At 34.7% G+C, this 25663-nt stretch overlaps 4 protein-coding genes across 5 annotated transcripts; 2 read left to right on the top strand and 2 right to left on the bottom strand.

Annotated features, from left to right (window-relative positions):
• The first annotated feature begins 1838 nt into the window (after positions 1-1838).
• Positions 1839-5423, top strand: LOC133677658 (eukaryotic translation initiation factor 3 subunit E-like). The gene is made up of 8 exons (XM_062099775.1): positions 1839-2142; positions 2640-2794; positions 3247-3474; positions 3581-3702; positions 3977-4196; positions 4417-4559; positions 4783-4920; positions 5094-5423. Exons 1-8 carry the CDS (start codon positions 1935-1937, stop codon positions 5191-5193), a joined length of 1314 nt encoding a protein of 437 aa, XP_061955759.1. The 5' UTR covers positions 1839-1934; the 3' UTR covers positions 5194-5423.
• Positions 5424-6792: 1369 nt separating this feature from the next.
• On the bottom strand, positions 6793-18777 carry LOC133677343 (uncharacterized). 2 transcript variants are annotated; one of them, XM_062099322.1, is made up of 12 exons: positions 16031-18776; positions 15820-15950; positions 15452-15691; positions 12935-13064; positions 12156-12308; positions 11751-11995; positions 11579-11654; positions 10587-10793; positions 10054-10289; positions 9399-9477; positions 9166-9306; positions 6793-7562 (listed from the first exon to the last, which is right to left on the bottom strand). In XM_062099322.1, exons 1-12 carry the CDS (start codon positions 18593-18595, stop codon positions 7389-7391), a joined length of 4377 nt encoding a protein of 1458 aa, XP_061955306.1. In that variant the 5' UTR covers positions 18596-18776; the 3' UTR covers positions 6793-7388. The 2 variants fall into 2 exon arrangements, with proteins under 2 accessions (XP_061955306.1, XP_061955307.1); XM_062099323.1 differs by lacking the exon at positions 6793-7562 and having other exon boundaries at positions 9167-9306; positions 9399-9467; positions 16031-18777.
• A 1191-nt stretch (positions 18778-19968) lies between these two features.
• Positions 19969-22431, top strand: LOC133676496 (uncharacterized). Its single transcript, XM_062098168.1, has one exon. The coding sequence runs from the start codon at positions 21889-21891 to the stop codon at positions 22381-22383; it is 495 nt and encodes a 164-aa protein (XP_061954152.1). The 5' UTR covers positions 19969-21888; the 3' UTR covers positions 22384-22431.
• A 79-nt stretch (positions 22432-22510) lies between these two features.
• Positions 22511-25073, bottom strand: LOC133676551 (cytokinin dehydrogenase 1). Its single transcript, XM_062098232.1, has 5 exons — positions 24343-25073; positions 23868-23995; positions 23520-23780; positions 23155-23417; positions 22511-23067 (listed from the first exon to the last, which is right to left on the bottom strand). Exons 1-5 carry the CDS (start codon positions 25001-25003, stop codon positions 22758-22760), a joined length of 1623 nt encoding a protein of 540 aa, XP_061954216.1. The 5' UTR covers positions 25004-25073; the 3' UTR covers positions 22511-22757.
• Between the last annotated feature and the right edge of the window lie 590 nt (positions 25074-25663).

The raw sequence follows: 25663 nt of genomic DNA, 5'->3' as shown, positions 1-25663 counted from the left end.
ATATGAATAATAATAGAATTTTTTTTTAAATATGAATAAATAAAAGGAGAAATTTCATTTAATATCTCATAGTGTAGTCCGTAATTTAATTACCTTTGAAAAATTAATATTTACATTCTAGGTTGGCAAAAAAAATTAAATGTAATAAAATGATTAAACTATCTACATATATAATATATTAAATATTATAACTTTGTCATCAAATTAAAAAAAATAAAAAAAGAAGAGAAATCAATTGTGAAACCTTAATCAAACACCAAAATCGATTCTACATTAACATGAAAACATTAAAATCTTCATCAAACAATAGTTCTGCCACCAAAAAAACACACAAGCAACCACAAACCAAACTCTAGAGGGACAGAATGAAATGAGAAATAGCAGGCTACTTTTGTTTATTATCACCCTTTTTTTAAATACTAGTGAAATAACAAAGTTTAAAAAATTAATGAAATAACAAAGTTTATACAAATCACAATTGATAAATATAACATTAATAATTTGCTACTATTTAAAATTACAATTTTTTAAAAATACATTATAAAATAGACAAAAAAATTAACCATTCGTCACTTTTAAACGGGTGTATAACACAATCGAGTCATCACTGATAACTTTTTATGATGTCATTGGATTTATATTATCAAAACGTTTATTATTATAACAATAATATCATAATCAGAGCTTTAATTGTAAAGTTTTTATATATTTTCTTAAATTAATTGTTTCTTTATTTTTTTATATAGTAGCAATAAAATATTAATATATATATATTTTTTATTTAAACTTGATTTTCAAATTCGTGTTTATTAAAAAACATAATATTTATAAAAAAGTATATATCAATACATAAGAAAAAAATATATAGCCCAATAAACTTTTTAAAAAGATTCATAAAAAAAAAGGTTTGCTTAACGCCATATTCTATACCTTGTTATCAAAATAATTTGATATATCATGGTCGCCGTTCTATATACATTAAATTAAATAAACCGACTCATGTGTATACTCTAAATTTTTGTTTTTTAATGCAAGATTTTAAAATTAAATAACATTATTTATTAACTAAAATATAAACCCACAACATAGTACCAACAATTAAGATTTGATCCTAACATATTATATTATTGTGAATTTAACTCTCACATAGAAACGTTATTCACGTCAGATAATTTCATTTTTCTATCCATCCATTCATTATTTGAGGTTTTGAAGGGGTATTTAGAAATATTATTATTTTTAAAATATATTTTTTTAGAAATATATCAAAATAATATTTTTTATTTTAAAAAAATTATTTTTAATATTAGTGCATCAAAATGATTTGAAAATATCAAAAAATTATTAATTAAAAAAAAATAATTTTTTTTAAATTTTTTCAAAAATATTTTTAAAATATAAAAATAAACAGACTTTACACAACTCATTCAAAGCTGTAAAATAAATTATAAAGAAAATATTAATGTCAACTCATAATAAATTTGGTGATTTTGTATAAAAGGAGAATTCAAGGAAATTTTACCACAATTTCATGCTAAAATTGTCGTTTGGGACAAGTTAGTGTTTCTATTTTGCGCATCTTAGAAAAAAAACCTAATGAACATATGCATATTGAGTGAAATCTTTTAATTGCCAAAAATAGTGGATGAATGAGGGGTGATATTGTTTGAAAGTGATTATATATGAAGCAAAATTAACAAAATCAAAATATCAGGGTTTAATTGATAATGAAGTAATGTATTAAGGACTAAACTGAGTTTTCTTAAGAATTGTTTTTTATCGTCTCTTGTTTTTCAAAAAATAATTTACATAAACGTCAGGGCTATATTTGATATTTCCCAAAACAAATAACTCCTCTCCCTCACCTCTCTGCTTATGTAGGTTAAACCCCAAAGCAGCAGCATCAGCATCAGCAGCAGCCAATATCCGCAACCATGGCGACTTACGATCTGACACCACGAATTGCACCAAATCTGGACCGCCACTTAGTATTTCCTCTGCTAGAATTCCTTCAAGAAAGTCAGCTTTACCCAGATGAGCAGATCTTAAAAGCCAAAATCGAGCTGTTGAACAAAACAAACATGGTTGATTACGCTATGGATATCCACAAAAGTCTTTACCGCACCGAAGAAGTGCCTCAAGGTAAGCAAAGAAAAACCCATATAAAAAAATATGATTTTTAGGACGTGCACGTAGATACAGTGAATTACTGGGTGTTTGATGGATTAAATTGTTGAGATTTATAGAAAGTCTTTCATTTTTAATAGATTTTTTTTAGATAAAAGGAGCGTGTTTTGTGTATTATTTCTATTGCTTTGGTGTTTTTTTTGCTGCATTAAATGTGATAAAAAAACCCATAATCTTTCTTTTAATTCCAATAAATTGTACCTGTACATATAGTGAATGCGTGTATTTCTTGACTAAATTTTTTGATTGAAAAAAATAATAAATTTTTGGACACTATACACCTATAGATACAGCAAAAGTGTATGTATCTGTTTGATAAAATTGTGAAATTTAACAAATATATTTCATTTTCAAGGCAGGAACGTTCTTTTATTGGAACTATAAATACTGTGAATTTGTTTGTGGGTTCAAATGTTGAAGGTTTGATTCTTCTTGTTGTTGTTGGTGTTAAGACATGATTGATAGGAGGGCAGAGGTGGTGGCTAGATTGAAGGCATTGGAGGAGGCTGCTGCACCCCTGGTAGAATTCTTGCAGAATGCGAGTGCTATGCAGGAGTTGAGGGCTGATAAGCAGTATAATCTTCAGATGCTTCATGACCGTTATCAGGTTTTTTTTTTGGACATCTTCAGTCAAGAGAGGGTTACGTGTTGGTTTTCTTCCTATCTTGTTTTATGTGAATTGTTATGTAGGAATTATCTAGGAACTACAAGATATCTGAATTGATTTTATGAACTCTGGGTTTGTAGTTTTTTCATGTTGCAACATTCAAGAGGGTGTTTTTGTTACCATTAATAGTTAGTAAGCAATGGTGACCATTTGTGTGAAAGCCAGTGATTTCAATGAAAAGAGCCAAAACCACTTTTCTGTTCAGATTCAGATGTCCTACACCTGTTTTACATTCCAAACCATCAATACACATTGATTATGTGAAAATTGCTGCCTGTTTGCTATTTGTAATCCCCTGGTATTTCTGTCATCTAAAGTTCTGTGTTTTGGAAAGAGGGGTTTTCTTATTATGCTATCTAAACTCATTGAACAATAGTGCTCTCTCTAAACAGATTGGTCAGGAGCAGATTGAGGCATTGTATCAGTATGCCAAATTCCAGTTTGAATGTGGAAACTACTCTGGTGCTGCTGACTATCTGTATCAGTACAGGGGCTTATGCAACAACAGTGAAAGGAGTTTGAGTGCTTTGTGGGGAAAGATGGCAGCTGAGATACTGATGCAAAACTGGGATATTGCTCTTGAAGAACTTAACCGGTTGAAAGAAATTATTGACTCAAAGGTTGTTTTCCACAACTCCTTGCTTTTCTGTTCGAGTTGTATGCTTTCTTTCTTTCCTTTTATTTTTCGAGTAACATGTGCTTATTGAGGATGCTTGTCTATTGCAGAGCTTCTCATCGCCTTTGAATCAGGTGCAAAGTAGAATATGGTTGATGCATTGGAGTCTCTTCATCTTTTTCAACAATGACAACGGAAGAACACAGATTATTGACTTGTTTAACCAGGACAAGTATGACTTGACCCCTTTTGCACTACATACATTTTCAACTATGACATGTTTTCTATTTTTGCTCTGACTGAAAAAATGACTTGTGGTTATTACTCAATTGAAACGTATTCTTATTCCGTAAAAATATAAGGAACCAGGAGTTAAACAACATCTCTTTATAGGTTTTATTCGCTTTGGACATGATTAATCTCTCAATTTAATTAACTATTTTTTGTACCTTCTTAAGACAGAGGCTTACAGGATGATAAAAATTGATCTTCCCATTTTATTTTAGGTATCTCAATGCCATTCAAACCAATGCACCCCATCTTTTGCGTTACCTAGCAACTGCATTCATTGTCAACAAAAGAAGACGACCTCAATTCAAGGATTTTATAAAGGTTATCCAGCAAGAGCAGCACTCTTACAAAGATCCTATCACAGAGTTTTTGGCATGTGTCTATGTTAATTATGATTTTGATGAGGCACAAAAGAAGATGAAGGAGTGCGAAGAAGTAAGCTTTATGCCCTAATGTGATTGGCATGTTAATATCCCTGTACAAGAAAGTTTGTGCTGATTGTGTCATTTAAGTTGTATTGATTTCCAATTTTCTGGATGCCCCCCCTTTTTTTTCTTTTTGTCTTTCTTGGTTTTGCTTATTATGTTCTCTGATAATAAATTTTCGCTCTGATTGTTAACTCCTGGATAATGCTAACCTGTTATACTCGTTATAGGTGATACTAAATGATCCTTTCCTTGGCAAACGTCTAGAAGATGGCAACTTTTCCAATCTGCTGTTGAGAGATGAGTTCCTTGAAAATGCCCGTCTATTTATCTTTGAAACCTATTGCCGGATACATCAGCGCATTGACATAGGGTATGTATATTCATTATTTTTAATTGTTTGTTACAAATGTCACAAATAGAGTTGATTGGAACTGTCCCTTGAAAAACCATTCCTTTTTGAGTGAAGGGCCTAAACCGTTAGTTTGCTCTCATTGAATGTCTATCGGTCCAAACACTTTGCAGTGTTGGCTTTGATGTACTTTTTATTGCTTCTGTTAAAATACTTATTCGAATTGCTTGGCTGTTCACGGCAGAGTCCTTGCAGAGAAATTGAACTTGAATTTTGAGGAGGCTGAGAGATGGATTGTGAATCTCATCCGTAACTCCAAGCTTGATGCTAAGATTGATTCAGAATCAGGAACTGTTATTATGGAGCCCAGCCATCCCAATGTGTAAGATTGCGGATACAGATTATTATATTTGTACACGGGAATGCTTATGATTCTTGTTACCTATTAATATTTTGGTCTTTTTATTCTCTGTGCCTCCCATAATCTTTATATGTCATTTCCCAGGGGTCTCTACTTTTCTTCGAAAATTGGGTGACAAATTTCTTGTCTTTCAGGTATGAGCAGTTGATAGATCACACCAAGGCATTATCAGGCCGTACTTCCAAGTCAGTCAGTCAGATTCTGGAGCATGCACATGCACAGGCTGCTCGATAGAGTTTCTCTGTAAAGACTCGGGGGACTTGTTTGTTTTAAGATTTTTGGCATCTGAATTTTGTTTCTCTTGGTTTGAGGAACAGACAAATTCGAGAAATTGTACTGATTAACCTTTCCCAGAAGCTCCAGAATTAGAGCAAATCTAGAATAGTTATTAATTTTGAAAGGAGAGTTTATGTTTTGCTTGTTTGTATCAATGAAAAATCAATGCATCCTATTTTCAGCTGTTATTCACATCGGTAATTTATTTGACTGTTTATTTACCTTAAATAAATGAACTCTCGAATCATATTAGGACCATTGAGATGGTGTTTGCATCAATAATCCTGTACGATTTTATTTTATTTTCGATACAGAAGCTGTTAGAACTGGTTGGAGAAATGCAGGTGTGACAGTGTCCTGGAAGAGCCCTTGAGGCACTGTTACCTCAATGGATTTTTTTGCTAGCTTAGGGCTGTTAAAAAAACCGATTAACGAGTGAACTGGGAAAAAAAATTGAACCAACCAGCTAAAAAATCACAATTTTTTTGTTTGGTTCGGTTATGGTTTTAAAAATTTAAAACTGATGCTCAGTTTGAACCCTAAACAAACCGAGTATTAAAAGGTTATTTTTCTCCGAACCCTTCTCTCAAACTCTCTCGCAGCCCTCCCCGTTCCTCTCTTCCCTCTTCTCTCTATCTTTGGCCTCTTATTTTGGTGCGGTTGGAGATGGAAAAACATTGAATACTGTTAGATTTAATTTACTTTTTTCACCATCCCCGACTCCCCATGGTGTTTGCTTGCTTGTTCGGTGTGTGGCTGTGTGTAGAGACATACATCACAAACGTGTGAGGACTTTGTGAGCTCCCACCATGACTGACTAACCTTCTACTTTCCTTACTCTATGGTTCACGCATAGCCCCTTGCTTTTCTTTTATTATATTCCCGTTATCATTTCCTATTCCGTAGATTATTCCACACTAAAGCTTTTGAAAAGAGAAATTAACATTGTTCATTCATGCATTTTGACTAGATTTTCCATTTGCTTTTTGGTGGTCTCACACTCCCACCGAGACGCTCTTTTACTCCTTTGTGTAAATGAAGTGAAATGAGAATAGATGTTTATAATTATTTCATCTTCTTCTTCTTTTATTTTTTCAAAAAGCAAATTTCATTTGGTTAAATAGTTTTTTTTATATGGGCTATTTTGATTTGCGGGCTTTAATTTTTTTGGACTATGTTTGTTTTTATTTACAAAAAATTATTAGTAATTTGTCTTTGTTTATAAAATAATATTAGCAATAAACTAATTGTAATTACTTTTTAAAATATTTTTTATTTAGAAATATATATCAATAATATTTCTTTTTATTTTTTAAAAATTAGTTTTAATATCAACACATTAAAATAATTTAAAAATATATTAATTAAAAAAATAATTTTTTTTTAAATTTCTCAAAAATATTTTTTAAACGCACCGCCAAGCACCCAAGTCTCTCTTTTAAGGTGAGGTGAAGTGCGTTTCAGCCAGCATAGCTATCCTATCATCTCCTAGTTCTGATCGGCTCACTCTCTTTCTAGGCTTCCAGATGGAAAAAAGGGGATCTTAGTTCTAAGCACTAACACTCAAAACTTGTACATCCATTTATTTTTTCTTTAATATATAACTTGCGAAGTTTTCTGTGGTGAAAAACTTTCCACCACCAACCAGGCAGGTGCAAGGCCAGGAGGTTACAACAACGAAACAACCTGCATTTTTGTTTTTAGACAATGCCCCTGTGGGTATTTGTGGAAAACAAACTATTATAAGTTAAATCTTCTCTGTTTTCTCTATGGGGGTTGAATTAATAAAACCCCGACTCTTTCTGTGTCCAAAGTTCCTCTTGGCTCAGGACACAATAGCAGAGCCAGGTATAAAGTATGCTTGCAAACAATGCCCTTCATGGTCCAGTATCCTTCTCCAACCGAATCTTCCCTTTGACCCTCCATAAGAACTGGACATTTCTTAGACTGAAATATGCCAACTTTACTAAGACATCCATTTTTAGACCAATGCCAATCAGTCTGGATCCATTATCAGGCTGTTGGTTGCTAGACCAGATCAATGGTTACTCTGTCCTGAAGATCCATCTTGAACTTCGTTCCGTAAAAGCTGACCTGACCTTGATCTGAAAAAAGCAATTTGCATATAAATCCTGAGACATAGGATATTTCTCCTACCAGCGTGAACGTGAATAACCATAAGTCTTCCAATTATCCTGCCAATTTCGCCGGTACTCATTTCTCTCATTTGAATTGCCACGTGTGTATGATGTTCTTCCATGAGGACTGCTTCCATTGCTTTCTTTTGATGCTCTTCTAATTTGCTCGTCAAGATCATATTCCGAACGCTGAAATTCAAAACAATGCATCAAAATGAGGCAATGGTTGCTAATCAAAAAATGCAAACAGAAATCTTGCTTGAGAGCCAACTAGAATTTCTAGATAAAATCTCAAACCTCATTCAACAATGTGCTCTAGCCCTTGTTTAAGGTTGATAGGTTATAAGTTGAATTTTACCTTGGGCACAAAAACTAGTTCACTAGTCAGACAAACAGATAACATACGATTTCAGTCATGCTCCTAGTAGTTAACAACCTTCACTAAAAGCAGAATGCAGAAAACAGATATGGAATAACACCATCCTGTAATTGAGAAGTAATGTCTGTCCAAGTTATATGGATCAAGGATGAACAGCTTACTATTTTCTTCACACATATCAAAAGTAATTTATAACAGAGGTTAGGCAGCAAGTTAAACACCTTCCATAGTAGTAATACAGTGGACTGAAACAGAAAAGAAAAGAAAGAAAGAAAAAAAATAGATTACAATTAGCATATAACATATTCCCTTCTAGTTCACAAGGTCATTAATAATGAAAAGGAAAAACAAAGAAAATGTAGAAAAACTCGAAAGTTTTTCAATACAACTCAATTACCATGAATGGAATGCTTGAATAAGAACCAAGGGACTATAATAGATAACAAATTATTTGGAAAACAAAACATACCTTGGTACTATATTTGAAATATAACAGGGAAACAGACTAATACTGAGAAACAATATAAAATACAGAATGAAACACAAATTACACTACAGACAGACAAGACAAAATACCATTTAGGATGCTAGATAGGCTACAAGACAAAATACAGATCACGTTAAATAACAAACCATTACAAGAAGAAATACTAATTACAATGATAAACAAACCACTACAGGAAAAACAACCAATTACAAGATAGAATCTTTGACCATCTTTATGTGTCTGGAGCAAACGAGTCAAGAATTATAATGCAGCACATGTTTATCACAGTGATGGTGTTGCAGCAATTGTCATGCCCATGTTATAGTTGGTGGTAGAATTGATCATGTCATAATGGTTATCATGGATGGCAGCAACAATGGCAGCGGTAATATTGATGTTTATAATAGAGGGAGCAACATTGATGGTCATGATGATGATAGTGCTTCCATGGTAGAAGAGGTGGTGGGTGGCGGCAGTTATATGTAGAAGAGGTGATGATGGCAATAGCGAACATGATGGAGGTGGTAATGGAAAAATGTTGCCAGCATTGATGGCAATGAGTGGCGGTTGCAACTGTGATAATTGTGACATTGGCAATGATTTTTTAGTTTTTCTACACCAACCAAAATCCAAGTATACATCACACATGTGCATTCATACATGCAAATTGTAAACAATCCATTTCCAATTTTGATTAACTGCTGCTAAACAAAGGATGCCTTCATTCATAGTAATCAAGGTGACCAACAATAGTAGCCACACAGACAAGGTTGCTTAAAGATGTAAAAGACTAGCCACACAATTTAAAGGTGAAAAACACCTGATGAGATAGGAATTGATGACAGTACAGGTATCTGAAGAAAGAAAGCTCAAAATCTAGAATACAGCCACATATTAGACCTATTGAAATCAAGTGGATAACAAACCTTAGTGGGGTCAGAGAGTACTGCGTATGCTTCTCCAATCATCTTAAATAGCCTGTCAGCATCTGCGCGAACCTCCTGGACAATTTCTTTCCAGAGCCGCCCATCATCTCCACTTTCACTTCTTGCCAGGAACTGACCAGCCTACAATTAGGGGAAAAAAATACAAGAGAAACCTGTAAGATTTGGAAACAGGATCAGCAGTAATAAATACGCAGGGGTGGAAAGCTAGAAACCTTGTCTGGGTGATGTTTAAGTGCTGCTTTATGGTATGCCTTTTTTATATCAGATGCTGTCTCAGAATCCTTGACTCCCCTAACAAAGAAATTATATATAGTTGACAAATTATGAAAGTATAAAATGCTTGCATGCTGCATTTAATTATGACCAGAAAATTGCCTTGATTGTTTTAGATACAAATATCAACATGTTAGCCCAGCGATGCGGGAACAGTAACAGATTAAATACAAGTAAAAAGAGCAGAACCCCTTTTCTTTCCAGTAAAAGAATGATTTGTAACTGGGCAGATTCGAGGTATTTTACAATTCTAAAAAAAGAAAGAAATAAAAAGGGCACTACACATTCTTAATTAAAGAGCTTTACCAAGTTTCAAATTCTCAAAATATACACGCTTGTGTATATATTGAGAATTTGAAACTTGGTAAAGCATATGCCATGATAGGATTAAATTTTATGCTCAGAAAGGCTCAGTTTTAAAACCCTTGACAAAGAAAATAATGATTATAGTGCAACAAATCTGGCAACAATACCACTATGACTCTAGAAGCACCACAGATATCTGGTTTAATGAGAGCGATAGCATCTAAACATTACAAACATCATGTTGTTCCAGTGAAAGCATAATGCGTTGAAGGTTCCAAAGTGACTTACAAAATACAATATAAATCCAAATGGATTCCTTTCTTAGCCTCTTCTTCCATTAAGGACAAACGCTGACGAGCTTGCCTTAATTCTTTTGTCCAGCTGGTGTATCTAGCAGGTTTGCTGGACTGTCTGACTTTTTCATCGGATTGATTTTCAAGAATAGAAATAAGCCTATGAAGGTCACTAGCCGCCTGTCCATAGTCTCTAATCCTCTCATGCAAAGCAGCTCTTCTGGCAACTGCCTGCACCAGTTGCAATTGAGCAATTAATAGTAGGTCAATCAGGCAACCATGTAAACAGTTGTTAAAATTTGATGTCTATATCTCACATCCCTTTAAGTAAATTAAGCAGAATTCTTCCCTCTTACAGAGCAAATTGGCAGGAAGCATTTAGGCAAAATATGTCCATGTTCATCAAAGGATGCAATTCATAGCATGTGTTTGTGTTATTTAACAATGTTAAAGGAAACATTTAATTCTTGTTGAGCTCCATATCAAATTATCAACTAACTGGTGGCAAGACATATTTTAGAGATAAACCTTTGAGTAATTTCCATCAAGTGCCACAGCTAGGCTGCAATCAGAAATGGCATCAGCAATCTGCCCCAGTGCTTGGTGTGCAGCAGCACGGTTTCCAAAACAAATTGCTGCAAAAGGGCGGGATTCAATACTGTTTAATAAAGCACCGGTATAATGTTCTACTGCTTCAGTGTACCGTGCTGATTGAACTGCTTCATTTCCTGCACTCTGTAATTGACATGAATGCTAAATTAGTTCAGCTGGAAGATTTCATGAAAAGACAAGAGTAAGACCATGGAATATGTAATCTACCATAAGACTGCCTGAGGGAACCCAGAACCGAATCAAACACCAAACATAAATCACTTAATCTGTCTTCATAGACAATCATTAGCAATTGGAATGTGCATTCCAGCCCTAGTTTTCTGTGGGTATTAATTATCATATAATGATAACACATATAGCAGATTTTCCAAACACAAACTCAATAAATGAAATCAGTTAACCAAATCTACATTATTAAAAGTCCTTTAGAATAGGCAATCCAATCAAACCAACCCCAAGCGTCAACAATACCAAAAGCTACCTGATTATTATTTCCACTGGATTTTTTTTTTCATCATCTGTGATTTTTAAATGTCTATACATTGTTAAAAAAATGAGCATGGAGAAAACAGTTATAACATTAGTGGTCATTTGCTTAAAATGGGCACAGATTAAGACGACATGGTGATATGAATCATAAGATTATGTACAATGTTATATGCACATGGTACATTAGGGTATATAGATTTTAGATTTTTATCAAAAGTTTCACTAGTTGACAAGTTGACCACCATGTTGTCAACATCAATAAACAAAAAGACATAAATACCATGCAGCACCCTTATTACCCAGTATTCTAACCCAACTAAAACATTAAGGATGACTTTCATGTTATAGAAACCATCACACATCATATATCATTTTGAAACCTAAGAAGGGAGGTGAACTTAAAGCAATCAACAGCATACCTTATGATGTAAAAGATCACGTATGGTGACAGCTAATGTAACAGATGATTCCAATATCTTACTTGCATCTGCTTTCCTGCATAGTTCAAATTATTATCAGTGACCTCAAAGTTATTTTGAGAAAGGAATACCAATTACAATTGGATCTGAATTGATGATATGATGTGTTTACTTGCAACTGATGGATCCCATTTGCTCTAATTTCTGAAGTAAATCAAGAGCCACCTCAAGCTTTCCCAAATAAAAGTAGGACTTCGAAATTAAGTGCCATCTCCACACCCTTGCGAATGAGCAATTTTCACTTTCAGAACAGCCAATATCTACAAACTGCCCATCCACACCTATTGAAACAAAATTCTTTTCAGCAGCACTAAGAGTCTGCTCACACATCTGAATCGCCTCTTTATAGTTCCGCAACTACAAAATGCCACCAAAACAGCCTATGATTAGAAAAGATCTAGAGGCAAACAGATGAAATACTCTTACGGGCAGAAATTTATCAACTGACATTCTTCAATATTCCAAATTATTTAGTCACTTGAACAAGAGCAAAAAAAAATGTTGAAAGAGCACAGACCATAAACAGAAACTTCGCTTTCATTTCCAGTAGTCTTTCTGAGTAGGGGCTAATAGATAAGGCCTCGGCAATCACATCTAGAGCATTAAGTGCTGCATCATATGTTCTCTCTTCCAAAAGTTTTGCAGAATGGTTTATGCAGTCTACCACTTTCTGGAAGAAAGGAAAACCACTCGATCAGTCATGGAATTGATCTCTTGCAAATGCACACATGGATAGCAAGAAAGGAAGAGCAAGGAAGATCCAAAAGACAAATAACTCCAACCAACCATGTCACAGTGACAGGATGATTTAACCATTAAGAAGCAATTTCTGATAGCCCATCCAAAATGTGAAATCAATGAAAAATGAAGTGCCTATTTTTGTGTCCCAACTACACATTTTGTAATCAAAACAAATTTCTTTCTAGATTTTACAGGCCAATTTAACAATGCAACACCTATAAAGATATGATTTATACTGCCTGTAGGATGTAATGTTTGTTAAATTGTAATCTGCCAGAAAAGGAAACCTAGTTCTATCCTAATAAACCTTCAGAACTGCATTATTTTGCTTAATTAGGAGTTGCTGCTCGAAAAAGTAATGCGCTTAAGGAAAAAAGGTACAAGATATTCCTAAGTGGAAAAGTAACCTTTATCCTCTATATCTCTTCTTTTATTTGAACTTTTTTCACCGCTACTATTTTATAAGTAAGATCGATATAAAATAAATGAAAAGCATCATATATCTACTACCATAAGATGGTGACATCAGCACCACTTAAGCTAATAAATGCTTACCTGAGCTTTCTGTACGCCATCAGCAGCTTCTATTGTGATTCTTCGATCCAAACACACACCAACTCTAGATTCCAAGCACTTATTAAAATAGTGAAGTGCATCCTCAACTTCTCCCAGCTGAAGATGACAACTGGAAAGGGAAAAAAAATCCCAACATGTTTACAGCATGCAACACATCATTTTCAAACAGATGCTACATTCAGCAAGAAGCAAATGGGGATAATGCAGTAAGGTCAATCAAAAGAAGACTAACTGACACAGCATTTATTAGCTATTCTTAATCAGTGGTAAAAAAGGACCACTCATGGTGGACATTCAGAATATGGGGTCAAAACAAAAAGAAATTCACACATATTTAGAATACAGAGTACACCATTTAGCATAGAGAATATAGTTATCAACATATAGATGTCATACACAATCTACATATGAAGCACAACCAAACAACTCCTATCCTTCAGATGAAGTCAGCATATAAGAAATGAACAAAGCAAGATATTATTATACATTATATTATTATATTATTATTATACATATAACTAAAGGGTGTGGGGAAATCACTGTTTCCCCACACCCAAAAGCACTGTGGATTACAACAGTCATCCACAGTGCTTTCCTCCTTTTTTTTTTTTGCTAACTTTTCCCTTTTCTCTTTTTTTTTGTTTTTTTTTCAAAATTACTTTTTTTTTCAACTTTCCTATTTTTTCTTTTTTTTTCATTTATTTTTTCATTTGTTTTTTTCAAAATTATTTTTGTTGATTTTACTTTTTAAATATTGACCTGGTTAAAATTTTTGCTTTGTAATTTTTTTCTTTAAAATACTGTGAATTGCTGCGATGTTTTTCCACATAATTTTTCTATTTTATTTTTTTATTTTTTAAAATTATATTTGTCGATATTTTTTAATATGAAGCTGATTGAGAATTTAGTTTTGTAATTTTTTTTTCTTTAAAACATTGTTGATTGCTACAGTGTTTCTCCGCATGGTTTTTTTTAATGGTTTTCTCAGAAATTATCTTTTGTTATTTTTTTTTTAATATTGAGCTGGTTAAAAATTGCAGTTACAATATGTGAGGAAAGCACTGTAACTTTCCTCGAAAATTACTGTTGATTGCTACAATGTTTTTTCCCACATGGTTTTTTTTCTGTTTTTGTTATGTTTTTCCTTAAAATTATCTTTTTTTAATTTTATTAAGCTGGTTAAAACTTGTAATTACAAGTAAATACAAGTTTTTCCTCACAAAACACTATGGATTGATACAGTTTTTCCTCACATGGTTTTTTTTCCAGTTTCTTTTGTGTTTTCTTTTTTTGTAATATTTTTTTCTCAAATTATCTTCGTCGATTTTCTTTTTTTTTAATATTGAGTTGGTTAAAATTTAACTTTGTAATAAAGCTTAGTCATGTGGGGAAAGCATTGTAGCTTTGCTCATAAAACATTGTGGATTGCTATAGTGTCTTTCTGAATAGTTTTTTTTGTTATAATTTTTTTCAAATTATCTTTTTTAATTTTATTTTTTTAATACTAAGTTGTTTGTGAATCACAATTACAAGTCATTACAAATAAGGCTAAATCATGTGGGGAAGCACTGTAGCTTTCATCACAAAACACTGTGAATTGCTACAGTGTTTCCAACATGATTTTTTCTCTTTTTTTGGTGTTTGTTTTGTTATTTTTTTCCCTAAAATTGTCTCTGTTGATTTTGTTTTTTAATATTGAGCTGATTAAGAATTTAGCTTTGTATTTTTTTTCTTTAAAACACTGTGAATTATTGTAGTGTTTTTCCATGTGATTTTTTTATGATTTTTTCCAAATTATCTTTGTCGATTTTTTTTTGAATATTGAGTTGGTTAAGAATTATAATTACAATAAAGTTAAATCATATGAAGAAAGCGTTGTAGTTTTTCTCACAAAACACTGTGGATTGCTACAATATTTCTCTAAATGATTTTTTATTTTATTTTATTAGGAAAAGTGCTATAGTTTTCCTCACAAAACATTGTCAATTGCTACAACGTTTTTTCTCATGGGTTTTTTTCCTTTCAAAATTATCTTTGTTGGTTTTTTTTTTTAATATTAAGTTGGTAGAGAATTTAGCTTTGTAATTTTTTTTGTTTTTTATTAACTGAAAAGCTAAATCATTTGGCGAAAGTATTGTATCTTTCCTCACAAAACACTGTAGATTGCTACTAATCATTTTGTTCAGTCTCTAAGTTTTTATCACCAACACAATTTTTTTTTCCTTCATGAAATATTTGCTCCATCATACCTTTAATTTCTATTAGTTATCTAGAGTTGATTCACAATTATAACACTATTAAGTGCATTTGTTTTATAAGCACGCGGCAGCGCGCATGCATGTTATCTCGTGACATCTAAAACAAGTCACCAAATCTTGTTTCGCTCAACCAATTCACCAAAAGAAAATATTTAGTTCAAAAAATTGTGTAAAAACAAACCATTTGAAACAGATAAGAAGTAAATTTTGCTGCATGCACCCCATGCAAAGGACTTACTTAGCAGCTCTTATTTGAACTTTGAAAAAGTTGGGGTCTAGGTCAGCAGCCTTTATGCAATCTCTTATCGCCTCCCTCATGTTTCCAAGAGACATCCGCGTTGCAGCACGGTTGCTATAGCAAATAACAAGAGGCTTAAGACAGCATCCTGAAATATCACTAGAAGGAATGGAATTTATCCCACATGTATAAAAATCCTCTGCCTTCGACATATCCCCATTTTGATAAGCATGATTGCCCCTGGAAAAAACCAAACCCTATCCAACTTAAGTATCAAAGGCAGAGTCTCAAAAGTAATATATACTAATATTCAGCAGTAAACAATGTGGGAGCTATTTAGCCATTAATAGATTTTATGTAGAAAGCACCTTGCTCGCCACATCTCACATTCTTCCTGAACAGAGCCAGTGGATGAGATTGAACCTTGCTTCGCCAATTCATTTATTTCAGATTTATTCCCCACCATTTTCTGTCGAGTAGATAAATCTTCTCCTTGACCCTGCACAGTGTCAAAAGCTATATATACAGAAGTGCTGGCATGGATGGAATTTGGAAAGAACAATAATTGACTTTACTTACATTTGGGTTTGGGACAAAAATAAATGGTTCGCATGGAGGTTTCCTCCTATATTTCTTTCTATACTGCCGTTTTGGTGTTGATGAGCAGGATGAAGCAGAAAAGGAAAATTTTCTCTCATCTACATCTTCCAAACCTGAAGCAAAGGAAAATTGCATTTGATGGCTGCTTTCTGTCTTTGAACCATGCGTAACTTCAGCGGAAGCTGCACCATCATTGCTGCTACTCACCTGCTCAAAGTTGAAACCAGGGCAGGACATTTCAGCACCAAAAACAAACCCTTTAGAGATACAATCACCCATGAAACATCTTTCAGAACCACAACCAGAACTCTCCTGATTCATCTTCTCTCCTGGCCTCCCATCATCTTTCTTAACATCTAATCCTTCAACCTCTCTGAGACCAGTTGTCGCTGTTGAATGCAACATTGAGGGTGCACAATTATTTTCTTGGGGGTTGGAATCATTTAATGTCACAGAAGTTTCTTCAGAAAATTTCCCAGCTGCTGCAGTTTCCTGATAAGGAGAAAAATCCATGGGTGAGTAGCATCCGGGAGAATTTAGATTTTCTTGGCCACACCTCTCATTTTGCAAATGAACTTGCTCTGGGTGTTGCTTACGTAAAGAATCTTGCTTCAACTTTACCCTCAATTCTAATCTTTTGCCCTTCTTTGATCGGTTATTTACAGTAAATTCTGGTTTCTTATTTGATTCTGGAAATACACTTGTTTTTAAACAAAAAGGATCACATGGTGTTTTGAAGTCTGTAAAGGGCATCCTTAATCCACCCAGATCACTTGTAGAACTACTTTTGTTATTTTCCCTTTCAACTCCAGCCATAGTTGTTGCTTCAGAAACTTCACAATGTACTTGGGAATCAAAACCAGCCAATGATAATGAAGTTAGAGGAGCAGCTCCATTGAGTTTTGTATCATCATTCATTCGATCTTCAGATAATTGGCCCTCAAAAGAAGTCTTCACACATCCTGCCTGAAACCTAAATAATTCTGAACTCGAAGTTCTGATAGAAGTACTACCGGTATTGCAACTTCTATTCTTGTCACTGGATTCAAATTTATCACCACCCGAACCCACAGCAGCATTCTGTTCAGGAGAACAAGCATCTGAACTTCCATTAGAAGAGGCAGAAGCCTTTTTACTGCTTCTGATAGCAAATAAAGAATCATCATTTGCAGATGAATTCTCATTGTCGGCTCCATGAACATTCTTGAACTCATTAATATTAAGTTTCTTAATCTCTTCTGGAAGATTAAATATTGGGTTAATGCTAGATGTACTAGCTGCATTACTACTATTTGGAAATGATGCAAACTTACCCTTACCATTGACACTAGAATCCAGATTACCATTTTGATCCTTTGAAATGCTGTAGTTTAAAAAAGTTCCGCCACTTGACTTGACCTCAACAGGGAAGTTCGTAACCACACATTCATTAAGATTGCAACTTTTCTTGCTGCTACTACCAAACACAAAAACGCCATTACTATTACCTTCCACTTCATGAAGCTCGGCTTCATTCTTGAATTTAATCTTCCCTGTATCAGAAAAGACTGAATTTCCAGAACTTTCACCAGATTCTCGCTTTCCCTCGTTGGAATTTAACTTCTTATCAAACCAACTTGCACCAAACACAAACCCTGAACCAGAAACCCCCACATTTGCACTAGAATCATTAGTATCAGCACTGAATACAAAACTAGAACCAGAAACCTCAACATTTGCAATGGAATCATCAGCATTAGCACGAAATACAAAACTAGAACCAGAAGCCCCCACATTTGTACTGAAAGCCTCACGAGCAGCACCAAACACAAAACCAACATCATCAGAACCCAACTTCACCCCATTCCCACTAGAATCTCCCTTATTGGAATTCAAACTCGATCTTAATTCACTTTTGTCATCACAAAACTCACTGTCACCCGCATTACTGACCTTTTCACTCTCTACTCCGCCTACATTCACAACACACTCATTCAATTCTCTATTCTCCACGTCAGATTTCACCCCAACACCGTTCCCATTAGCATCAAACACAAAACCCATATTACCAAGCTCCGTAGGCTCCACTTTCAAACCCAAAGCTGGCTCCTTTTCTCTCCATTGCCCCACATTTCCACCAAATCCTGTTTCTTTAGAATCTAATTCCACTCTAGAATTCAAACCCTGATCAAAATCCCCACTTTTTACACCCCCATTTGCGCCAAACACAAAACCCACATTGGACACACAACTATTCCCATCTAAATCATCACCTACTGACTTAAACGGGTTAAAATCCGACCCGGAACGGGACTCACCGGGACCCTCTCCTCTGTTCCTCCCATGTAACTGCTTCCTCACCTTCATCAGCCTCGGCCTCGCCCGTCCCGTCCCGGTATGCGACCCGTTTTTATTCATATCGATTTCGCTGGTGTTACCATAAAACGTAGCATTTACAGTTTGGCGGTGGTTATTCTGAATTGGAGTGGGGTTAGGGTTTTGGAGAGAGGAAGGGTGTTTGGAGGTAACCGGTGACCTGATATCGACGGCCGCAGCCGGTGACATTTGAGGCAATACAGAAGAGGAGATTTAGGTTTTAGTGAAATTGAATTTGTTTGGATTGTTGTGAGATTTTTGGTGTTAGGGTTTTGCTTCGTTTAGAAGGAAGCGACTAACGAGAGAGAGAGGAGGGGAGAGTGAGGTTTAAACAGACAAATTGTACCGTTTGTTACTTACTCCTTGAATTTCAAAGTCTTGTGTGTACACATATTTAGTGAATAAATAATTAAATAAATATAGGAAAAATAGAGGGCCACTAGAGTTAAGGGTGTGCTTGCTATTTTGCAGTAGCTTCTGCAATCGTAAAAAAATAATAATAATAATAAATTAATAATGGGTTCTATATACAATTGTATTTTAAATATTAATTTTATAAAAATTAAAATAATATTTTTTTATTAATAATAATCTGCCTTTCATTTAATTTTTATATAAAAATTCATCTTACTTAAATATATATTTTTTAAAATCTACTTTTTTAAAATATGGTTCAAAAGAGAAAATCATAATAGGCATGATTATGTATTTTAATTTTACAAATATTGATGACTTTTTTTTTTCTCGTTTTTTAATTCAACTTACAAATTAACCCATCCAAGCTTTTGAGATCGGATCCACTCCTAGTCAGATTTTTCCGATCAATCCTATGGAAAAAAGGCGATGATAGCATGAGGTGGGCAAACAAGTGTCTGAGAATCCACGTCGAAAGCTAGCCAAGAAGCCTTCCAACCCACACAAATGGCGACGCAAACTAGCAAAACGCCAAATGAATCCCGCATCGTCGCCACAAAGGTGGCAAAGCGAAAGCGAAAGCAAAAGCTGAACCGACTCCTACTATCTTCTCTTCTCTTCGCTCTCAGGTAAACACTAAACTCAATCAATCATCCTTTCTCCTATCAAAACCCTACAACTTTCAAATATCATAATCACCACACTCCTTTCCTTTCCTTTTCCTTCATTAAAAATATCCGAGAGCTGTAGTTTTTCTTGTGCTGATGTAGTAAATGCTAATGGCTTCTCGTGGTATACTTATGATAAGTTGTTTTTTAATCTTTACGTAATTGTTGCTGTCTTGATTTATTAATTAATGCAAAAGTAAACATTCAAGTGTTTTAAATTCTTAATAGTAAGTGAGTAGGGATTATAGTGAAATGAGAGAAAGTTAGTAGCGATTATATTGCTTGTATATTTACTGCTAAAACCATTTTAATGGAAGCCAATGCAGCTGTACTTTGACTTTTTTGAGGAGGGAGGAAATCTCTTTGACTTGCTCTGCATCAATTTCTGTTACCAAGTTATTGGCTTTCAAAAAAATGTAGTCTTACTGATTTTGGGTGTTCTTTAGGAGCAAGGTGGCTGGTTGAATTGAGTGTTGTTAATATAATTTAGAAACCATGATCTTCAAGCTTCAAGCGTTCTCAGACGACTTGTTTTTAACAATGAATTATCTGAATACGTTTTATCTGTCAAAGCTAACAGCTTCTTTCTGTCTAAGAACTGATGTTTTTCTTACTCATTGATTTCTTGATCCGGTTATTGTTAAATTTGTCTCTGTGCTCGATGTTTTGTGATAAAAATAATTTAGAATCCACAGTTTAGAAACACGGAATCTTATAGCAGCTGCTGTTTCGATTGGCTTTTTTACAAAGGATCTTATATTCACGAGAATCATTTGGGTTATATTTTCATATTGCTCCATGGATCACATGTCGGCCAAGGTTTTACATGGTATGAACTTGAGTATCACTTCAAGTAAAAATTAACTTCTTCAATCAGCATCAGCTCTGCAGTTTTTTTGGTGTAATTTATTTTTCATGCCTTGAGAGATCCTTCGCCAGTTTGGGCTTGTAGGCAGTCCTTTAGTATTTCAAGTTAAAAAATTGTTTTTATTTTATTTTATTTTGATCTGCACAAAAAAGGGACAGGGAATTGAATTTCATACTCGTAACAACAAAACTTACCAGAGAATTTAGTGGACCACTTCGAGCTGGTGCTATGCTCACCCTGCTGTTTGTATATGACCCTTTGCCTCCTGAATCTTTTGGTAACTTGTGATAAAAGTGTTTATAATCATTTTTGACACTCGTCACCGTTATACTAAGTAAATGGATCCGAGGAGGTTGCTGTTGCAGAACCCAGACCTTTTGTATGAAATTCATTTGTAACAGTAGCATGCTTCACAATGAGAGCAGAATTAGCTATCTTAAATGTTGTGGGGAAGTAAAAAATCAACGATGTGCCATTAAATGTTAAAGAACAATGTTATTACTACGAAATTAATATTAGAACATGCACGCATAGTGCTGATTTTAAAGTATCTTTGAAGTGTTTTTACTCGCAATGATAGCTCACATTTCAGTCAAAAATATCAAATTAGACCGTAGTAGATCTCTAATATTTTGTCGATGTCCTGATGATGACTTCCATAAATATATTTTTGTCTAATATATGTAGCTAGGCAACGTCAAAATGAGTTAATCATTCTTTCTGTTTTCCTCTTTCAGCAATCTGAGTCGTATCTCATTCTCAGGTAAGACTAGCTTCTTCCACAAAAGCAGCCTTCAAAGTTAATGCAGATAGATTTGAAAAGTTTGAAGGAGCCTTCAAATTACAAGACAAGCTATATGTGTTGCTTACATGGGAACATGACTGCTTTGAGTTTAATAATGTTGTCTTCAGCCTTCTTCATGAGTCAAGCTCTGGAATGCTGGTTACTGGAATTGACTTGTCAAATCTAATTCTGGTAGTGTAGGTCCTGAAGGAGGTGTAACACACAAGTGCTGACATAAAATTTTTGGAGAGATTTCGTAACTTGGTTATCTTAGAGTCTTTGTTCTTATTTTCTTTCCTTTTCTTTCTTACATAGGTAAGCTTAGAGGTAACATCCTATACAAAGCTGACACAATCAATAAGGATCGTGTTACTTTTATTTATCAGTATGTTATGATTTTCCAACTTTTCCCATATAATTATTTTATTGCCCACAATAAGAAAATGAAGTGCTCAGATTTGTCAAGGCTTTTGAACTCCTTTATATTTTTTGCGTTTTTATTGTACGTCCAGAGCAACCATAGTCTTGAAACATGGCTGCTTGAGAGATTCTGTTTGTTACCTGAATAGACTTTGATATTGGAATCTCACCTTTACACATGGCTGAAGTTTATTACGAGGCCCAACTTAAATTTATCTTTTAATTGTGATATATATGTCAGTTTTCCGTCATCCATTTTTTTTTTAATGAAAATATATTTACACGCAAACGCTGGCATTCCTACGTCAGTTTGTTTTCTTTTTCCTTGATGCCCCAGATACCGATGAAAACAGAACAAGTAATGAAGCAGCTGAAACCAACTTTTTTCAGGAATGTTGTGAAAGATATTCCAAGACCTGGTCCAAGTTCTCCAGGAGACAACATGAAAGTTAACGTGGTTGATTGCAAAGCGCAGGAACTTGTTTCTCCAAATGCTCCTTTAGAAGAGGACAGACCTGGGGAAGTAAAAATGGAGGCTTCCATAACACCAGATGATGTTATACGAGCTGGTGGCTTTGGAGCTAGAGATGATATAAGTAGCTTTCTTCCTGTTGCAAGTGATTCAACAGGCTTTGAAGCAACAATCCTTGATGCTAAAAACTATGAAGAGCCACAGGGAGAAATACAAAGCCCAGGTCTTGGCTGGACAGAAGCGACAGAAAGGAAGCAGTTGTTTTGCCAGTCCTTGAGACCTAGTTGCCACAGACAACTTTTTCTGGTGTTTCTGGCTTCTGATATTTTGTGGCATGTTCGTAACATGTAACTCCGTGGTTTAAATTTATTAGCTATTTATTTCATGTTTCTGTTTGCATGGTTTTGGTATTCATGAAATACAGATAGACGCTTGCTCCTCGCTCAAAGAAATAAAAGAAATTTAAGTTCATGATCCGTTTAAAAATCATCATGAGCTAATACTATAAGCCCTCTTTACAGAATTGCCTACTTAAAATTTTCATTTTTATTAACAATTAAATGGCCTGCTGACTCTTACTCTCTATTATGCTGACGATTGCTATGGCAACCCAACTCTCCATCAGACCTTATAATTGTAATTTACAGTTGTACGCATTATGGTCCATATTCTCCCGAGGAATCTTTTCCTGATATTCCTTATAAGTGGCCAGCATCATGAGAAAGCTATTTCCTTCTAAAGATTCTTTGGCCAGGAGCTAGGATTGCCAATGGGTCATAAGTTGATTTCCTTTTTACAAAAACCTCCCATTGCGGGCCGAAATGAGCTTGCCATTCTTCCTGGGTGCTGTAATGAGGCATATATTGCTTGGCTCCAAGACCGGCCTTGGAACAGAAATCTAGAATTCTTTGGTTTTGGGCTAAAATGTGAAACAAGCTTTCTCTTCCTGTGGAAGATGGCATTGCAGAGGATAAGAATGCCACTTGGTAGAAAGTTTCTTCATCTGGGGTGATTAAAGATGTTCTATTGTTCCACCTGCAATGGGAAGGAAAAATCAGGTTGATAATATAATATTTGAAAATTGAGGGGAAATTAATAGTTTTGTTTCTCGTATGGGAGTACTTGGACTTGTTGACCGGATAGATGAGGATGGGACCATTGCTATTGCCTGTAAGAATATTGCCAAAGACCTCTTGAGCAAATTCAATAATATTGGTTCTAGGGATTAGAAGATTCATCCATGGGTGAGGAATCTCCCATAAACCTTTTGACCGGAGTTTGATTTCAGACAGGTGGACTCTATCCAGGAATTCCACGTAAGAAACTTCTGACAGAAAGAGTGTGGATGAAATGTAACTCAGTTCTGACAATAGGCTCTCAGTTTTCTGCATGAGAGAAAATAAGGTTAGGAACACGGGCTTGGATTATGTAAAATCTATGTTGGGATCCTAAGAGGTGTTTTGCAGTGTTCTCTGTGCAAGTCTAACCTGGTTCATTATATCGGACTCATCTGGGCTAAAGTATTTAGCAATTTCTAGACAGTAAAGAGTTTTTCCTTCTGAGATGAATCGACTGGCCTGAAGCGGGTCTTTTGGATTGAAGGAGGATCTCCAGTTATTGAGGAGACCGGTTCTGTTTATTATCACAAGCCCTTCGATATAGTCAAAAGAATCCTTGGATGATATTAAACGTTCTTGATCATTGGAAAATTTAGAGAATTCATCATATAGTACTCTGATCCATTTCACCTGTCAAAAGTGATAAATTACATTGTAGATAAGAGTTCCTTGTGACATTATAGCAATGCACAGAGATTTTAAGAGTGTAATTCTTACCATCTTTGGTGCTGGTTCAAGAGAGATTCTCGCTCGAGTGATTATTCCAAACTGCCCAAGTCCTCCAAGAACACTATGAAAGAGTTCTGCATTCTGCTTCTCTGTACAGGTAACTACTTCTCCCTTGCCTGCACCCAGAGCATCAAGTTAGATTCAGTTGTGCCTTATTTAGCTTTAAATAATTGAATCATTGTTTCAAGTTAGCTAGTTATAGTTACAACTCGCTGTGAATTTCGTTGTTCTTTAAGCTGCATTCTTTTCATGATATTTTCCCCCAGGCTCAGTCTAATTGAAAAGCAAAGCTTCCAGTAACTTTGTGTGCCGTGGTAAAATTGTTCTTTCATGAAAATCGAAGTAATAAAATCACTGGAGCATCCTCCTTGTCATGCTGAAATGACTTTCTATTTCCTGTACTGTGATATTGGGCCTACCTAGTATGAAAATTTTCGAATGACAGAATCATGCGTGAGTATACCTGTGACAACCTCCAACTGGTAAATGTTGTTAATTTGCGGCCCATGTTTGAATGCCTGTCCACTAATTCCGGCATTTGATAAGGTGCCTCCAACGGTGAGATGAAGATAGTCTGTCCAAGATTTTGGTGCAAGCCCGTATTTAAGAGTCTCATGTAGAATATTAATCCACAAGTCACCACCTGATGCATCCACATACGGCAGCTCTCCGGTGTGAATTTGCATCTCTGGTCCCTGAAGGGATTCCATGTTTATTACTATACCTTGATGAGCTTGTGCTTGACCTTGAAGCGAGTGACTGTGGCCTCTAGCAGCAACTGTTAGCTTTGAAGTGGAACCCATTTTGAAAATATGCTTTACAGTGTTGGAAATATCAGAAACCGATTTCGGATGTAGAACTGCTAATGGTAGGAAATGATATCGATTGCCAAAGTCCTTGGCTGCATAATCGATATGATCAAAGCTGAAGTAGCCATCTAGCTGAAGTGTTTCCAATGAAGAGATGTTGGAGGAGCTCTTGTATGGAACACCACTTGGGATGATAGAAGATTGGTTGGAACAAAGGTTGGCTTTATCAGGTATGGAGCAAAAGAATAAGATCATGATAAACACAAGGAATATAAGGTTGTTCTGTTTGAGAGAGGCCGAAGGTGGTGATCCCATTTGTTCTGTGCGAGAAAGAGAAGGAAGGAGAGAAACTGTGCAAGTCGCTACTTGTGAGGAATAGCAAAAGGAGAGGTGTAGAAGAGCTTATGGAGATGAAAGGTGGAGACGGCAATTTAAAGGGAAGGTTTGGGCGGCACAGTCAAAATATTCAGTGGTGACTTCATATTAACTGTGTAAATGTGGAAATGAATGGCTTTGATTGATAAATAATTATTAATGTGGATGAAAATGAATTTGTTTATATTATTAGTTTATTCAAATTAGATAAGGAATTAGTTAAGTTTATCTTATATCCATGATTATTTATATAATTATCTAGTTTGGTTGTATAAATTATATAAAAAGTTCAAATAAATTTTTTTTTTAAAAAAGATAATACAAGTTATCCAAAGATAACTGTTTAGAAAATTGTTTTTATGAAGCATTTTAGAGGTATGTTAAGAATGTAATAGACTAGGAAGCCTGAAAATAATATTTATCAAAGGTTTTTATTCTGATCATATGGATGTCTGCATAAGCAACAACATTTCAAAGCATTTTATAGAGTAACACTTGCAGTGGAGCAAGAGTACTCAACTAGCTAAGGAGTTATATAGAATTTCATAGCATATACTCTTGACACACGAGTGGAGTGTGAAGAAAATTCTCAAGGAGAAT

Source organism: Populus nigra, chromosome 17, assembly GCF_951802175.1.
Source record: "Populus nigra chromosome 17, ddPopNigr1.1, whole genome shotgun sequence".
Lineage (NCBI taxonomy): Eukaryota > Viridiplantae > Streptophyta > Magnoliopsida > Malpighiales > Salicaceae > Populus > Populus nigra.
The sequence above is the reverse complement of the archived record's forward strand: the minus strand, read 5'-3'. Positions and strand labels throughout refer to the sequence as shown.

Coding starts and splice junctions, on each gene's coding strand:
- LOC133676551 (XM_062098232.1), bottom strand. CDS start 25,003: ATGGGATCACCACCTTCGGCCTCTCTCAAACAGAACAACCTTATATTC. Junction 23,996..24,342: donor CCAGTTGGAGGTTGTCACAG/GTATACTCACGC, acceptor CTCTGGGTGCAG/GCAAGGGAGAAGTAGTTACC. Junction 23,068..23,154: donor TATCCGGTCAACAAGTCCAA/GTACTCCCATAC, acceptor TTCCCATTGCAG/GTGGAACAATAGAACATCTT.
- LOC133677343 (XM_062099322.1), bottom strand. CDS start 18,595: ATGTCACCGGCTGCGGCCGTCGATATCAGGTCACCGGTTACCTCCAAA. Junction 15,951..16,030: donor TTTTTGTCCCAAACCCAAAT/GTAAGTAAAGTC, acceptor GACACTGTGCAG/GGTCAAGGAGAAGATTTATC. Junction 10,794..11,578: donor GTGATCTTTTACATCATAAG/GTATGCTGTTGA, acceptor TGTCAATTACAG/AGTGCAGGAAATGAAGCAGT.
- LOC133676496 (XM_062098168.1), top strand. CDS start 21,889: ATGCCCCAGATACCGATGAAAACAGAACAAGTAATGAAGCAGCTGAAA.
- LOC133677658 (XM_062099775.1), top strand. CDS start 1,935: ATGGCGACTTACGATCTGACACCACGAATTGCACCAAATCTGGACCGC. Junction 3,475..3,580: donor AAGAAATTATTGACTCAAAG/GTTGTTTTCCAC, acceptor TGTCTATTGCAG/AGCTTCTCATCGCCTTTGAA. Junction 4,197..4,416: donor AGATGAAGGAGTGCGAAGAA/GTAAGCTTTATG, acceptor TACTCGTTATAG/GTGATACTAAATGATCCTTT.